The 18,287-nt window shown below is 36.9% G+C and overlaps 1 protein-coding gene across 1 annotated transcript; it reads right to left on the minus strand.

Moving 5' to 3' along the window:
* Window positions 1–19: 19 nt before the first annotated feature.
* On the minus strand, window positions 20–17,777 carry LOC149811861 (V-type proton ATPase subunit d1-like). The gene is made up of 10 exons (XM_089993910.1): window positions 17,398–17,777; window positions 3,770–3,890; window positions 3,300–3,407; window positions 3,086–3,188; window positions 2,395–2,475; window positions 2,168–2,253; window positions 1,905–1,964; window positions 1,771–1,819; window positions 1,227–1,361; window positions 20–328 (listed from the first exon to the last, which is right to left on the minus strand). The coding sequence occupies exons 1-10, from the start codon at window positions 17,576–17,578 to the stop codon at window positions 197–199; spliced, it is 1,056 nt and encodes a 351-aa protein (XP_089850036.1). The 5' UTR covers window positions 17,579–17,777; the 3' UTR covers window positions 20–196.
* Window positions 17,778–18,287: the final 510 nt, after the last annotated feature.

Consider the following 18,287-nt stretch of genomic DNA (forward strand, 5'->3'; position numbering starts at 1 on the left):
GCAAAAGTACTCCACGTGAATAATTGGATACAGGTTTCACTAACATCAAAACATTGAATTCCCAAGAGGAAAATTTTTGGAAGAAATTAATTTACAGTTACAAATATTCAGTAAGAAGAGGTGTTTCCCAGCAACTCACAACGGTACAAGTTACGTGACAAGAAAGTGTATCAAACACTGCAGATTTAAGTTCTGCCTAGAATATGAAGACAACACTGTCATGAACTCTAGATTTCTGGTTCTGTGCAACACACTCTGAGATCCACATCAAGTTCCTGATCTCTTGCTCACTCAGCCTCATGTATGCAAAGAAAACCCCATAGTGGAACTGCAAAATATAACAATGAATATCAGACCAGTCTCTCTCTCTCTCTCTCTCTCTCTCTCTCTCTCTCTCTCTCTCTCTGTGCGTGTGTGCACACGTACAAGTTGAGTAAATGAAAACTTATGATCCAACTGATTCAGCACAAGTTATGGGAGCCAACCAGGCCTGTGTTAGTATTTTCATTTTCTAAGCAGTCTAAGATTCAAGTCACTACTGAAAGAAAAAAAGATAAGCATTCAGGTTTACTCACCACTAGACCAGGATAACTCACCACGATGAATGTTGGAACAAGTTGGCTAAGTTCATAACCAGGTCAAATTTTCACATGGAGTCAACCAACTTCAGAAGTTGTCAAGTCTCTACTAAACTGTGGGGTGGGTTGAAGAGTGCAAGGTCTCAACACTAAAGTATCAGGTCTAAATCTTCATCGTTTCAAACGTAAATGGAGATAACATATAAATTTTCGCAAGGACACATCAATTTATGCCCGTGTCATGACCCCTTATATTGTAGTTGTAATGGAAAACTACATAAAATGGCATGTCCCATGTCCTCCTAGGCATGTCCATGTGACAACATATGAAGTGTAATTGGGCTAATGAGATGTAGCTTAGGAGTCAGATAAGACCCAAAGGACATGGACAAGATCTCAAAAGTCAAGAAGTGATCAACTAGAATCACATTGAGTTACCAAGGACATCCCCATCTTGGAAAACAGCTGATGATTCATGAATGATCAGACCATTTATACACACCAAGTTGATTATGGTCAATTTAACAAGTTTTCTGTACACTTGGCAACCTTTGACTGAAGCCTACTCCAACATGTCAAGTCTGCTACTTTTCAACAACAATACTAAATTATCAGTTAGCTATAAAGATATCAATGCAGAAAGTTTACCTGTTGCTCAAATGCCAAGCAGAGCCTCTTCACCTCTTCCTCGTAAAAGGCTTTATCAAGCAATTGGCTCTCTCCATATGAGATCTTTGCAAAGATGGATTGATATGGTGGATATTTCTCCAATACAGCACGAACCTGCAACAAACAACATAGCACAACATTAGGTGTGCTAAAGATACTGCAAAAACATGGACAAAAAGGAAGTGTTCTGTTAAATGAGAAATTAATCCTTCATGGATCAGGTATCCAACTCGGTGACACTTCAATTGGATTGGACTGGGTCCTGTATTGGGTTCCACTTAGCCGTTTGAAGTGTGGTTGAACACTTGGACCTTGGTCATGATTGCGCTTATCTAACAGGATTCAGCTCTACATTTTAATTTATTGGAGAAGAGGATTGAGATAGAGTTGGATCAGGCAAAACATTGTTTCAGATCCTCATCTGGATGCAAAAAAGCAGGGCCTTCCTATTGACCTGATAAAGAAATGATTGGGTACAATCAAATTTGCACTTTCCATAGTAAAATTTACTGAAGCTTTTTACCTGGTCGATATCCTCACAAACAGCAAGCTCCTCATGGCCATAAGGATACCTTTTAAAGAAGAAAAATCCCTGTTTAGACATAGAAGCACAGATCCAAGTGAAAGTAAAATTTATAAACAAGAGGTGAATCTTACAGTAAACCAAAACTGGAATAAAGTTTACGGCGGTCATCTCTTGTCAATTCAGTGCCAATACTGCGCAAAGACAGGTAACAGAAAAGAAATCATGATAACTAATACTGTATTCCAATAATTTTAGCAGAAGGCCATTAGCCAGGCCTATAAAACCTGAAAGAGGTCATGAAGAGAAGCTGACAAGAACTTCCTAACTTTATTTAAAAATTTCTCGCAACTTAAAATATAGATGAAAATGATTTATATTTGCATAACCAAGTCACCTGTTTATTGTGATGTTGATGGCCCTTCTATCAGCCTCAAATGCTAGCAGGTCAGACATGATCTCAGCTGTAGCTCCACCTAATTTCTGTTCATAAAATTTCCTTTTATTTGACAATCAAAGAAGTCATGCATGGAAGACGTCACACACAGACATGTACAAATAAATAAATAAATAAATAAATAAATAAATAGACATATTTAGCAAGAGAGAGAGAGAGAGAGAGACCTTACAAAACCTGTAGAAATCCTCAAGATAAGCTTTGTAAAGTGTATTTCTCATTATTTCAATATTCATATCATCCAAGTCCTATAAAATAAAAGTGTTTAGCATATGATTGACAAGAGAAATCCAATTCAAACTTCGAAAAAGACCAAATGGTAGATTCCATCTACAAGGCAATAGTGAGTGATCCTTTCTTTATCTACTCAACCGAAACTCATCAGCTTGAATTTATTATTTAAAAAGGCCACAGCCAATCAAACAAGAGTATCAATTAGCAACATGGAGGGAAAAAGATCTGAGACCCTGATAAGATATATACATACAACTACTGGAATATCGAAAAAGAAGTCACGTCACATTTGCCAATGAACCATCTTAGAGAAATCAAGGCGACAAATAAATTAGTTCTGTTTGAAACAGGTGTTTTGCAACATCACATGTCTTCAACATCCAGATTTGTCTCCTATGGACTACAGAATCAATATCCCATAAGATACTATGTACTATGTAGGTCCTTCCAAGCATGTGCACGATAGCAAATTTGCAATGTCTGACACATTAATGAATATATCTGTAATATGAGAAACATTTCTCCTTTTAGTAGTTTGGCATGTGTAAGAACAGAGTGCTTGTTTTTACAACACATTGAAAAAAAAACAGTTTTTTAAGCATCAGGAAACACTCAATTCAGTACCTCTGATGTAATGCATTCAGAAAAATATGGAGCCAATGGTGTATCAACAAGAACCAATCTGTAAAGGTCACGCATATTCTGAGCAACTGCAAGGCTGGCAATACTGAAAGAAATACACACTGCAATTAGAACACACAAAGTAATGGTAAAAAGAAAAGAGAACAAATACTGGTGATCTTTAAATTTTGATACTACCGTAGAATATGAATAGCACCTGTCAAACATGCCAAGAGGGTGGCATTTTTCCAGCAATTCCTGGACATCTCTCTCATGCAAGGTGCCGGTAACAATAAGGACCACGTTATCAATCATGTGACCATACCTGAAATGATTGTCAATTTTGCTTCCTCTTAAACCCTTACATCAGAAAAAAATTTACAAACCTACCAAAAAAGAACATCTTTTGATACAAGTCTTAATTCTCTTTGCATTTTTTTTTCAGTTGAGCAGCAGACTGACAATAAAGCAACTGACTAGATGGCCATACTTTAGAAGAATATGAGAAATGAACTTAGTCCAAGTACAAAACCAAGGTCACGAACTCAAGCAACTTGATGAAACCTGGTGGGCTTGAGTTTCAGGAAACCTGGGAAGCAGCTGATACCAACTTGCACCAGTTCAACTTGTCTTGACACCTCAATGCATCAAGTTGGATCTCTATATTATTAGTTTGGCAGAACGTACGTGATATACTCAAGGAAGGTTGACAGTGGTTCTGTGGCTTGGCACAACATGTGTTTGTATTCATCCACCAGCTTCAGTGTGCATTTCTCCACAATAGTGGCAGTATGCAATGGAGATGGCTCTGCAAGAATCCACGAAAAGAAAACAGTGACAAATACAGACATCACGATGTAGATACCAATAGGAAACGACACCAATAGGAAACGCAACTTTCCATGATATATATATATATATATATATATATATATATATACAGCATTACTGACAAGTGAGGAGTAGACACCAGAAAATCTTTTATTAGAAATGAAATAAATTAAGGGCCCTGTAAAACAAAATTCATTTTTTTGTACTTAACATGGACCCAGGCTTTTAATCTTGCTTACCATACATGATGAAAAGTTGTGGAACTTCCATGGTAATGTAGACAAGCAACTTCATGTATAGGTAGGTGGATATTGTATCAGCAAACATACCTGATAAAATCCTTTTTCTTCTGATTCTCCAACTGTTTTGAACAGATTTCTAAGTAAAGCAAATGCCATGATTTAATAGAACTGATGTTGTACTAACCCAAAGTAGAACCTCACTACGAAGTATAAACAAACAATAGAATAAAGGGTTCGGCTATATTGACTGCCAGTTTGCTTACAGAATAGTCAGATGTGCAAGCAGATCATATTACTAATTTCATAGACAAAGTTTACAGTTATGGTCTATGCAACATGGACACGACAAAAAGGACACAGGATATGTCATTTTTGTGTAACTTTTTATTCAGAATAGCATATGACAGGACAAGACACGAGAGTGAGTTGGAGTATCCCTATGACATAGACTATAGTCCATGTGGCTAATGATAAGTCTTAATCACAATTGGCCAACAATGCCATCTATAAATTCCAACTTCACACTTCCACATTCTCTGGCTTTGATTTTCAGCAGGTTCACGGATTACATTTCAACTCACTTGTTGCCTAAAATCTTTGTCAACCGTGGATTCCACAGCAAGAAACAGTTCACTGGATCAATTTCAGCCTTAAGCTGCACTTTAGAAATGATCAAAGGCTTCGAAGAAAGGATTCATCTGGCACCAAGTAATTCCACACATTTCTCTTAAATTGTTGGGAAAACATTCAAAAGATTTCCTTAGCTTTTAGCATCTCAAAAAGTTTATGCATTGAAACATCAATAACATAAACTGAACATGAAACTAAGGAAAGAAAATTTAAAATAAAGTTGAAAATGACTGTCATAGAGTTCACAATATTCAGAATAAGTCTTGGTTAGTTTTAAACAAAGGGTATTCTTCACCATTTTGATGAATTTATTTTATTGGATAAACAAAAACATAACAGGGTGACATCACAACTACTGCCAAATAATCTCAAAAATTAGTCTCCAGAAGTGTCATCTCCAGGTAATTTGGGTTGTAAGCAAATTGAACGACTCCCAATCAGTGTAACAATGCACATGAAAATGTCTTAAAAATTGCATGTAAATTGTAGTAATGCATATCCACACAGTATGGCACCTCCTAATTGGAAAAGGGGTGTGCCGTCTTGTATTGGATCATATAAGAGAAAATGGTACCATACTATATTCTATGTCACAATGATTTGTGGACTTGAGGATGCAGGATTCAGATTAGACTTGAAAGTTCGATTTTTTTTTCAAAACTGGGACATGATGACACAAAATATTTTAATTTTTTAATCAATAAAGAACTATTTTTTGAATATTTTCACATTAAAAATGTTTTTTTAAATAAAATCAAAATATAATAAAATATTATTTAAAATATTAAAATAATATGGTACATGTTATCCGTGTCAGCATGTATGCTCATGTCAGCAGAGACATGCAGCCAAGATGGCATGTCCCTGTGACATAGACCATACTATATATGCAGCGTTGTAAGATACGGTTACTTTTAGGCTGTCACAGGGACTCGCCAAAGATGCCGCCACAACCGTGTCGATGCGACGCAACACGTGTGTGGGTGCCGCACCCGTTGTGGAAAAATTTATGTTTTGCCGCACCGGCTGTGGTAAAAAAAACTTGGGTGCAATCAACCCATACCTAGGGTTATCTTTGTCCAAAACTATGTCACACGGACTTGGCTCCAAGGTCGCCGCACCCACGTCGACACGCACCGACACGGGTGCGGACACGGGTGCGGCTCGGACTCGGTCAACCCGACCCTGGATGTGGTCAACGCACCCAGGGTCATTTTGGTCCATTTTTTGGATTTTTTTTTTTTTGATTTTTTTTTTTAAAATTTTCTGGGCTACAGCTGTAAGGAAAAAAACCCATCACAACTAAAAAACCTGTACACTTTCAAGTTTTAAGTACAGAATGGGCACAACTCAAGTTTTTGTGGTTTTTTCCTGTATGAAGAAAGTGAATTATTACAGTGTATGAAGAAAGTCTCCAAAAGTGAATTATTCCTATATGAAGAAAGTGTACAGAATGCCTTCACAACTCATCACCTGTCCCCTAATGGGCACAACTTTGACCGAGTCTTATATATATATATATATATATAAATTTTTTTTTTAATATATATATAGCCGAGTCCCCGTGTCCAAAATTTTTGAAATTGCGCCGCACCCGTGTCGCACCCGCACCCGCACCCATGTGACATAGGTCCAAAATGGACTCGGTCAACTTTGACCGAGTCTATTTTGGTTCACTTTAAAAAAAATTGTATGTCAGGGCCAGCGGGGTGTTTAGGGCACGACTCCCCCATGAACCCCTCCTCCTTCTCCTTCTCCCCCTCCTATTCTGACAGTAGCGGCAACCTCTCCTCGTATTTCGACTGCGGCGACGGTAAGTCTCTCTCTCTCTCTTTGTTTCTCCTCTTCTTCTTCCTCCTCTCTTTCTTTTTCTTCTTTCTTTTCCTCCTATCTTTCTTCTGAAAAGACACCATTCACGACTGGACCCAACTTATCTTGTTTATTAACACATGCTCATTAATGGCATGTTGTAATATTTGTATAACATGTAATGGGTATTTTCGTACCCTAATCACTGTACAGAAGCCTACTTAATGAGAAGCAAAACACGCAGACCTGCATTTTCTCTGCAGCCCTCAGAGCCTCTATCTCCTCGTTCGTTTCTTTCTCACATGGTATCAGAGCGACTGGTTCCAAGTTCTCTCTTCAACGTCTTCCTCCAAGGTAATCCTTCCTCGTTGCCTTCCTATCTCTAAGGTATTATGTTTCTTCTTTCTCCTATCTCTACGGTTTGCATCTCATCAATCCTCTTTCCTTTAATCGTCATCAGAGTCTTTTGCATTTACTTTTCACGCTGTTTGACGTGATTTCATATAGTCACGCAAGAGCAAATTCTTGTGTGACTTCATTAATTTTTTGTCCCTCATCTAGAATATCGTTGGACAGATTCAGATTTCTTTTTCTTTACGTTTTAGAATATCGTTTCATCCAAAATCAAATTCAGCCCTTTGCATCTTTCAAAAAAAAAAGGCCACGTTATATCCAAATAACGTGTTTCTGTTCTGCTTCTTATTAACTGATCTTCATTCAGATCAGTTTACTGCATAAATTTGTTTTCTGACTTGGGTCTGCTATAAAAAAAAAAGGCGTCTGAGCTTTCTGAAATTTCATATTTGTTCTGACCTTTGTTTCTGACTAATTTTTGTTCTACTCCAATATTCTTTTTCTTCCACCTTCAATTACCTATGGATTCTTTTTCTTCTCAATCTGTACTTTCTTTCAACTTTCTTAGTCAACTTGTGTCAGAAAAACTGAACTCCAATTTTTTTACCTGGAAAAAACAAATCATCCCATTCATAAGAAGTCAGGATCTTTCTGGGCATCTAGATGGCTCTGTTTTTGTTCCTCCAGAGTTCATATCACAAGATGGCAAGACTGGGGAGGGTGACACTTCAATTACTTTTGTCAGAAATCCAGAATATATATCCTGGATGAAGCGAGATCAGGCTTTGGTTGCCTACATCACTTCCACCCTGTCACAAGAGGTGCTTGTGGCAATCCCCGATGACTGCACAGCTATGCAGTTATGGCATCGTCTCGTTCAGACGTGCTCTCAAGTTTCTCAGGCAAGAGTTTTATTTTTAAAGAAAGAATTTCAAATGCTGAGAAAGGACTCCATGACTGTCATGGAGTACTTAAACAAAATGAAAACCATCACAGATCAGTTGGCTATAGTGGGATGCGCGGTTAACGACAAAGATATGGTGCAACAAACTTTGAGCGGGCTGGGGCCCGATTATCATATGATGGTTACTTCCTTGCTGTGTTCGCCAGACTTACCTACATTTGAAGATCTTCGTGCTAAGCTCTTATAGTATGAGATGACTTTGAAAGGATTCTCTGAAGGTAATCACAACCCCGTTGGAGCCCACGACGTTCTTGTCACAGGAGTCGCCTATGGTCGTGGACGTGGCAGGTATGAATCTAGAGAAAGAGGAAGTCAAGAGAGGAATGGACAAGGAACTTGTGGAATATTACCTACTCCCAGTATGCTTCCTAATCTGCAAAGGCAAAGGACCATACCTACCTGCTTTCTCTGCAACAAAAGGGTGTCCATAAAGGCAAATTGCTGGTTTAACTCGCAAAATAGAGGAAAGCAATTGGAGACAAGAAAGGGAACAGATACATTGAAAAATAGTGGAGAAGTCAAAGAACTGTTATTGTCTGCTTTGGCTGAATTAAATATCAAACAGAATGATCAAGGCACTTGGTATGTTGATTCTGGTGCAGCCACTCATGTCAGTGGTGATGCTGGTAAGCTCCTAAATCTTGTTCCTTATGTTGGTAGAAATAGTATAGTCACTGGAGATGGGTCTCACTACCATATTTCGCACATTGGAAACTCTGTAATTCCTATGTCCAACTCTTCTCTTGCTCTTTCAAATGTCATCCATGCTCCTAACATCAAGAAAAATATTGTTTCTGTCTCTAAACTTATAGATGACATTAATGCTTCAGTCGAGTTTACTCCTTTCTTTGTTTGTGTTAAGGACCTTCACACGAGGAAAACGTTCGCTGAAGAAAAACGACAAGGGAATATGTATGTGTTCCAAGAGAATCCTTCATCCGGTATTCAGTCTGTTGATTCCACCTTGAAGCTCACGCCATCATCCTCAGTTGCTCCTGACAGTGTTTTTAATCTTTCTGAATATATTGAGCCGAATATTTGGCATGGTCGTCTGGGTCATTGTAGTAGTCGTTTTATTGATAAGCTTGTTTCAAGTAGTCTTATTCCCAAGTCAAGTCTAAGTTTAAGTGTCGACAATAAAAAATGTTCTAGTTGTCTTCAGTGTAAGAGTCATGTTCTTCCTTTTCATTCCATTAATAAAAGAGCTTCAAGACCATTCGAGATTATATGTTCAGATGTTTGAGGCCCGGCTCCAGTTTCTTCCATGTCTGGCACTAAATATTATCTCATCTTTGTTGATAGTTATTCTAGATACACATGGATTTTCTTTATAAAAAATAAATCTGAAACCTTTAAGTTATTTCGGAACTTTCATTCCTTTGTTCAGAATCAATTCTCTCAGAATATCATTTGTTTTCAATGTGATGGAGGGGGTGAATTCTCTTCAAATGACTTTATTAGTTTCCTCCAGACAAATGAGATAAGTAGGAAGGTGTCTTGCCCTCATACACCTCAACAGAATGGGATTGCTGAACGAAAGCATCGCCATATTGTCGAGAGTACAATGAGCATGATGCATGATAGTAATCTTTCAGTTACCTTCTGGACAGAAACCTTTCATACAGCAGTCTATGTCATAAATCGATTGCCCATGAACATCTTGGAAAACAAATCACCCTATTTCTCTTTGCATGGTGTGCATCCAAATTATCATGATTTGCGTGTATTCGGGTGTGTATGTTATGTTCATGTTGACAGTTCAATGCGGCATAAGTTTCAGGATAAGGCCTTAAAGTGCAGATTCGTTGGATACGCTGATGATTACAAAGGCTACAGATGTTATGATCCCGTAAACAAGCGCATCAAAATATCCAGAAATGTTGTGTTTGACGAATCAAATTTTGGTCATAATGCTATCACTCCTCCTGAAATTGAAGTTTACCATCCTTGGTTAAACTCAGATCTCTTTTCTAGTATTGATGATGTTTGTTCCTCTGAATGTCATCAAAGAGATGAGGAAAATGTATCTACTGCTGAGCAAAGACCTCAGGAAAGTGTGATTTCTGAGTCACTATCGGCTCCAGAAAGATATAAAGGCATTGTTTACTCTCGACGTGAGAAGGAGATACCCCTCAACTCTAATCAGGAGCAGAATCATCCTGTTTTCATTCAATCACCTATTCACAGAAGGTCTACCCGATCTCGACATCCTATTGATAGGTGGGTTAGTTATGAGAATTTTACATTGGATTTCCAACTCTTCTTAGCCTCTTTGGGCAAGGAGGATCAACCCACAACATTTTATCAAGCAATAAATTCTAAGAGATAGATTGAAGCTATGAACGAAGAAATGGAGGCCCTTCATGAATGTGGGACTTGGGATATTGTTCCCAGACCCCACAATCGAAATGTGGTTGGATCGAAGTGGGTGTATAAGATAAAGTATAAGCTGGATGGGACTATCAAACGATACAAGGCTAGGCTGGTTGCTAAAGGCTTCACATAGGAGCAAGGACAAGATTATGATGAGACTTTCAGTCCGGTGGTGAAAATGGGCACTATCCGCATCATACTATCATTGGTTGTTGAACACCAATGGACTCTCAATCAACTGGATGTGAAAAATGTGTTTCTACACAGAACTCTAAAGGAGGAAGTATACATGGAGCAACCCACTAGGTATGCAGAAGGAAACTCTAAAGAATACGTGTGCAAGTTAAATAGAGCTATATATGGTCTGAAGCAAGCATCTCGATCTTGGTTTGACAGTTTTTCACTTGAAGTAGAAAAATATGGCTTTATTCGGTCTCTTCTCGACCATTCTCTTTTCATATTCAAATGCAAAGATGTAATTACCCTGTTATTGATATATGTTGATGACATTATCATTACAGGTAACTCTAATGAACATATTGAACAGGTTAAAGAACTTCTGAATCATAGATTCAAGATGAAGGATCTTGGTAAACTGCGATACTTTCTTGGAGTAGAAGTTGACAGGACTGCTGAAGGCATGACACTCGCTCAACATAAGTATATCGTTGATGTTCTTAACAAGGCCGGTATGACTGATTGCAAGCCTATAAGCACACCCAGTGTACTTCATCAGAAACTCAGTTCCCAAGATGGAGATCTGTATGAGGACCCTACAAGATATCGCAGGATAGTAGGAATGCTTCAGTATCTTAGCTTCACTCGACCTGACATTGTCTATTTTGTCAATCAGGTATCTCAGTTTATGCATGAACCACATATTGGGCATATGGAAGTTGTTAAACGCATTCTTCGATATTTGAAGGGAACTATTGGAGATGGTCTTCAATACAGAAAGAGTATGCATGGCCATCACATGCATGAGCTTCTTACTTACACAGATGCGGATTGGGCGGGAGATCCAGATGAGCGTAGATCAGTTTCAGGGTACTGTATTTTTATTGGCCTAAATCTTGTCTCCTGGAGCAGTAAGAAGCAAAAAGTCATAGCGAGGTCGAGCACAGAAGCAGAGTATAGATCAATGGCAGCAGCTACAACTGAAGTAACATGGATTAGACATCTGTTGACAGAAGTAGGAGAATCGATTTTCAAAAGCATTCTCTTGTGTGACAATCAAAGTGCTATCAACATGGCATTCAATCCCATCTACCACAGTCGTGCCAAACATATTGAAATTGATAACATTTTGTAAGACAGAAGGTCGAAGAAAAGGAAATTGAACCAGAATATGTTCGGACTGCTGATCAAGTTGTTGGCTTGTTTACAAAAGGACTTATCAAGGATAGATTTTGGATGTTAAAAGGCAAGTTGTTCATGGTTCAAAACCATGTACACCTTGAGGGAGGGTGAAAAGACACCATTCACGACTAGATCTGGATCTCAGGATCCAGACCCAACTTATCTTGTTTATTAACACATGCTCATTAATGGCATGTTATAATATTTGTATAACATGTAATGGGTATTTTCGTACCCTAATCACTGTACAGAAGCCTACTTAATGAGAAGCAAAACACGCAGACCTGCATTGGGTTTTCTCTGCAGCCCTCAGAGCCTCTCTCTCCTTGTTCGTTGCTTTCTCCTATCTTCTTCTTCCTTCTCCTCCTCCTCTCTTTCTTCTTCTTCTTTCTCCTCCTCCTCCACCTCCCTCTACTTCCTCTTCTCTTTCTTCTTCCTCCTCCTCCTCTCTTTCTTCTTATTCCTTCTCCTCCTTCCTCCTCCCTGCGCAAAGGCTAAACCTAGGACGACTGGGTTCAGCTCTAGTGAACTCAGGCCCTAGTTCACCGGAACCAAACCTAAGCTTGGGTTAGGTTCTGAGTTCGACCATTTTTTGTTATGAATTTTATTTTTTAGGTTCTAAGGACGAAAATAGCAGATAAAGAGAAATGACTCACGAACAAAGGAAAAGGAATTGCATCATCCTCATCTCCACGTGTAAGTTTTGCTGTTAGTGCTAGTGTTGCTGGTAGTAGTAGTATTGGTTCTTGTTCTTCGACTACATCATGTGATGAAGAGCCACTATGAGCACATGTAGAGAGGTTTGAAAAAGCTGGAGGAGGTGGTGAAAATATGAGATTTCGATGAACTCTTTGTGAAGAATTTTTTTTGGGTTTTACAAAAGAGTTAAGGCTCATTTGTTAAAGATATCAAGACATAGCATTTCAGGATATAAAAAATTGATGATGCAGCGCGAAGACAATACAAAGAAATACAAGATGAACATGAGAAGAGGTAGATAATGATTGATTCTTGTGCAATCAATGTACTTCTTTCAAGCCACCAAGAAGATGCTAAAAAAAATGGATATAGGATGTAGAAGAACGACACAAACATCATTCAATATATATGAAAGGGAGATAGATATAAAAGTAGGGAGGTATATTTATTCTAGTTCATTTCCATTTAATGAAACTAGAAATCTTTATTGAAAGGATTTAATTATTTCATTGGCAAGCTGTAATTTGAATGGCTATATATCTCAAAGTTCCGAAAAACTACAAACGACAATTCTTGCAGAAGAAAAGGCAATTGTTGAACGGTGGTTAAAGATTAAGAAATTTTCACAGGAACAAAATGGAGTTTTCATTTTTTCAGATGAGTGGATAGATATTCAAAGGCATCCATTGATTATTTTTTTGCTTAGTGGACTAATATTCTTGAAAGCAGTTGATGCATATGGGCAATAGAAAAATACTGAGTATTTAAAAAGGTTGTTTATAGAAGTCATAAAAGAAATGGGTGATAAAAAAAGTAGTGCAGATCATCATAGACAATACTCTAATTTGTAAAAGTGCAACATTGAGTTTTGAGAGTTAGTATCCTGACATTTTTTAGACTCTCTGTGTAGCATACAGCTTGAATACAACCCTCAAGAGCATTTGCAACCTAAAACAGGAAGAAGATTCGCCTTCATACGCTCTATGTTCATAAATTGAAGAATTAGAAAATAATGTCAAAACATTAGGAATTTTGTTGTCAACCACCATAATTCTAATGCTATATTTAATAGGCGTTCAGATCTAAAATTATTAAAGGTTGTTGAAACACGTTTTGTGTCCATCATTGTGATGGTGAAAAGAATCAAGGAAGTCAAGAATTCTTACTGAACATTATAGCATGCTGATAATGTTGTTAAGGCCCAAGAAATCAAGAAATGCATTATTGATGATGATTTTTTGGATAGAGTCATATATTTCCTCGAGTTTACGCAATCTATTTGAGAAATGATGAGAGAACTTGACAAAGATAAGTCCATGTTTCATAAAGTTTATGAAATATAGGATAATATGATTGAAAAAATTCAAGTTTGCAGTTTTTAAGCATGAGGAAAAAAATCTTGCACTTGATGATTCAAAATTTTTTAAATATATGAATTCAATTTTAGTGAAAAAAAGGGATAAGAGTAACACTCTTTTGCATTACATGGCACATTATCTCAATCCCAAATATTACACAAAGAAGTGGTAGGAAGAAGACATTGGTCGTGTCCCTTCAAATCTAGACTCAGAGCTATCAAAGCATAAGAACATGTGTATGACAAGACTTTATCGAGAACAACATATTATAAAGCAAGCCACACAAGGTTTGAAAATTTTTCTTCTAGGAGATTATATGGACAGACATTACTAGCGAGAGAGGAGGAGGATATAGATCCCTTCACATGGTGGTCAACGTATGGATCAGAAACACCTCTTTTCCATAGTATTGCATTGAGATTGTTATCCCAGCCTGCTACATCATGTTCTGAAAGAAATTCGAGCACACATGCTTAAATCCACAATATCAAGAGAAACAAACTCACCAAGTACTATTTTTTAATTGCTCTCTTAGTTATTTGACTATTTCTTAATTCCTTCATTTAAAAATGCATGTATTTAACATTTTTAAATTTTAATTGTAATGCAGATAAGGACTATCCAAATTTTGGGATGTAAACCCAGAGGAGTACGACTTGGAGGGGGGATATGACTTCAACACTGTAAACATGGACTTAACTGAGCCTACTCTTCCTTATGATGAACTTGATGATGAAATAGAAAATTATTAGGATTATTACCTCATCATCAAATAGATTGTGTATGACATACTTTTGGTATGCAATTATACATTGTTTGTTTCTTTTATTAGTATAATTTACTTCTTTTCTACTTGACTTGTTTGATTGTTTTTTGTTTTCTTAATTTACTTAGCATAGCCATAATATATTTATGGTTGATTTAATTGTAAAGTTATTTTTTATTGATGAGGAATAATAATTGTAGATTGTTAATTTGATTTATTGCATGAAATTATGCATGATGAATTGATGATATGATAATTGTTTTTATTTTATTAGTGTTAACTTAAAACTGTTAAAAACATTATATATATATACCCTCTCCGCACCCCCGCACCCAAGTTTTTTTAAAGTGTCGCATTGTCGTATCCGCACCTGCACCTATGTGACATAGCTTTTAGGTTTTTTTTTCAGATAATTTTTTCACTTTTAACGAGACCTTTCTTTTAAATAAGGCTATTAAGGTCCTTTTCATCATATTGATAAGCTAAGAAAGAAAAAAAAGAATTATTTTCTTATAAAAAGAGGAAAACTAAAAGAAGGAAACATTTATCAAGGGAAAGGAGCTGCTATTTCGTTTTTATGCTTATGGTGACTAGTAAAGTGATAAATAGAAGACATTGAAAAATCTCTTTTCTTAATACTTAGTACTTACAAGGTCTTGTTTCTTTGGGAAAAGTACTAAAATTTGTTATACTCTCAAAGTAAATATTTGATGGCTGATACTTTATTCTACAAATTTATATGCTGCAATTTATTGCTTTATTTATTTATTTTGAAATACCTTATCTTAGGCCCTTTTGCTACATGTAATAGATACACTTTTACAACATTGCAACTATGTTTTTCTTTCATTGTGGTGTCATGTATTGTCTGCTATTTGTTACATTTTATTCATGATCTACATAAGACATAATCGGGTTTACTAAATATTGTAGTTTGATTGCCCAGATCTGTTTTGGTTCTCTTTGTGACCAATTTCTTTTTAATTTCTACAAATTTTTGACTTATTAAGTTTTAAATTTCAATTTTCTTAATTTATTCAATTTCAAAACCTTTTTTCACATATCTTTCGGTACAATATGATACAACACAAGACACTTATTATTAAACCCTTCTGATTGTGAAGAATCCTTGCAAACAATCAAGTTTTCAAATAACTTGATACTTCAAATACTCAAGACACAAAATAAATGCACAGTGTTTATAAGCTTTACACCACAAAAGAAGTGCAATAAATGCACAGTGTTTATAAGCTTAAGGAGACAAAACTCCTTACTGTAATACACATGTTCAATGGGCTCACATAGCCCTTATTTATAAGGCAAACTTAAAGAGTCATTGGGCTATTCCCAACGGTTCTTAGATTCCCAACGTCTCTCTTTTTAAACTGTGTACAACAGTCAGTGGCCGACTGTTGTACACTGTACACAGTCAGTAGCTGACTGTGTACAGAAATATTACATAAAAAGAACAAAAAATAAGAAATGAAAAATTACAAAAATAAGAAAAATTAAAAAGGAGTAATTACAATCATATTTAAAAACATGAATATGCGTAAAATGTAGAAATGACTAAAATACCCCTATAGCTAATACAAGAAAGAAATATTATATATATATATAGATAGATAGATAGATAGATAGAAAATACATTGTCTTATGAATTACAATTTAACACTGATAAGCCCTAGATATGCTTTTACAACAGTGGTATATAGTCCCTCCTAGAGACATGAAACTCTAGTCAAAGAAGGTATCAAGCTAAAAATAAGTCTCCACAAGAGGTGTAAAGTATATTTGCAAACTGACTAGACTCCAATACCAGATTCAGTAAGCCTTTGTAGGGCTGGCTCAGGTCCAAAATGTTAACCCGACCCCTTATCTGGTCTAGGTCCAGACATTATTTTGAGACATTGAGCCACATAGGCCTGATCTATTTAATCATTTTACTTCTTCAAAATAATATCATGATATGAACATGACATTACCTCTATATTTTTAAAAAAATTACTTTTAGAAAAAAATCCCAAAAATCCTCTAAAGCTTTTAAGTGATATTTTCTAAGAATTTTTGAAATTCTCCCATGAAATTTCTGTCAACATAGTCCTACACACACACACAAAAGATTCTTTCAGAAAAAGAGAAAAATAAGAACATGACAGAATGTAAAAATTCAAAAACCAAAAAGGCTTGCAACAAATGAAACTCCAAATTCAAACCATACAACCCTGCCTCAAACTCTAACCCATATGCTAAAACGAATAGATAAACTAACTCTAGCCTAAATCCCACAGTTAGTGTCCCATATAAAGTCATATCATAATCTTCTCTGTCAAATAATCTACAACAAGCAAAACCCACCTCCATCCAGCTTAACACAATCACTTGACCAAAATAACCCTCCCCATATCCTTTACATCCCGTCCAGTTCAAATATCATATATTAATGCCAAACCAATCATCACTGCCAATTTGCAATTGCACCAACTCAGTAATGTCGAAGAATGGAAACAATTAATCGATCAATTGATCAAATTAAGAGCACCAACTAATGTTCTAGGACACATCCACAATAAAACCCACCAAAATCAGATACAAGAACCTTCGAAGCATTCCCAACAAGAAAATAATACAAGGTAAAAAAAATAGAAAACTCGATCGGATAAAGATATCTCAGAAAAGCATATCACCTACGCAATGTTAAAACGGGAACCGCATTTATTTTATCGAGGAAACAGTTATACGAAAATACAACAAAATGGCATAAGATTTCCCATTCTAACGAACACCAACATCACGAAATGGTGAAAACGAAGCAAAAATTTCTCCTCAAAGAGAGAAAGAGAGTGAGAGAGGGGGGAGAAGTGTGGGAGGTTCGAAGGAAAAAAAACGAAGAGGAAAGAAAAAGAAAAGGGGGGGAATTGGGAGCGGACCATTCTGGAGGTAGGAACCGTAGTCGGTGGAGGAGAGGTGCATCTTGACGTCGTCGAGGGTCTCGCATTGGCAGAGGTTGTTGTAATCGGCGGCCGTGAGCAGACCGGACCTGTGCCCCCTTACCACCGCCTCCAGATACCCATCGTGGATGTTGAACGTCAGCGCCTCGAAGCCGTACATCGTCTCCTTGACGATCGATCAACCAACACGCAAGGCGAGAGAGGAGGAACGAGGAGATCTCTGTTATGTGGAGACACGCACACAGTCACAGACAGAAATAAAATCGAGAGAGAGATGGGAACGAGGAGATCTCCGTTATGTGGAGACACGCACACAGACGCACTCACGCACACAGACAGAAACACAACACAATAGAGAGAGAGTTTCTTGGACAACTCCAGGTCCAGGTCCAGGTCCAGGTCCAGGTCCAGATCTACAAAAGTGGATCTGACCTATTTTGAAAATATTTTGCATCGTGTTTGTGTAACGAGAAAACCGTGCTGACGTATTCAGACCGGATGAGAGAGAGTATAGTTTTTACTGTCAGATCCCCACTTTCTATTCCTGTTAGTTATTTTTTTTCTTCTTTTTTTAGGAACATGCGTATAAGGATGTAAACAAATGGGATTTGGGTTGGATGCAAGCATTACTGGGTTCGACATAATCAGATCTGGCATAATGGGATCCAGATTTGGATTTACAGTCGAATAGAAATCAGCTAAACCTAATCTGGATCTGATTAGCTTAAAATCTGACATTTACATGTATTCAGATTCAGATTTTAGTTAGATACAGGGGTTTTTTTTTTTTATTCTTATGCAAAACTTGATACAGAATCAAGATCTGACTAATCCGATTAAATGGATCTTATTTTGGCTACTAAATCTGA

Source organism: Nuphar pumila, chromosome 17 (assembly GCF_984573655.1).
Source record: "Nuphar pumila chromosome 17, dmNupPumi1.hap1.1, whole genome shotgun sequence".
Classification (NCBI taxonomy): domain Eukaryota; kingdom Viridiplantae; phylum Streptophyta; class Magnoliopsida; order Nymphaeales; family Nymphaeaceae; genus Nuphar; species Nuphar pumila.

Excerpts from the sequence above, each read along its gene's own strand:
- LOC149811861 (XM_089993910.1), bottom strand. The coding sequence starts at position 17,578 with ATGTACGGCTTCGAGGCGCTGACGTTCAACATCCACGATGGGTATCTG. Across the intron at positions 3,189-3,299 it reads CCTCTTGGCATGTTTGACAG|TATTGCCAGCCTTGCAGTTG; the intron begins GTGCTATTCATA and ends TATTTCTTTCAG. Across the intron at positions 1,820-1,904 it reads TATTCCAGTTTTGGTTTACT|GTATCCTTATGGCCATGAGG; the intron begins GTAAGATTCACC and ends CTTCTTTAAAAG.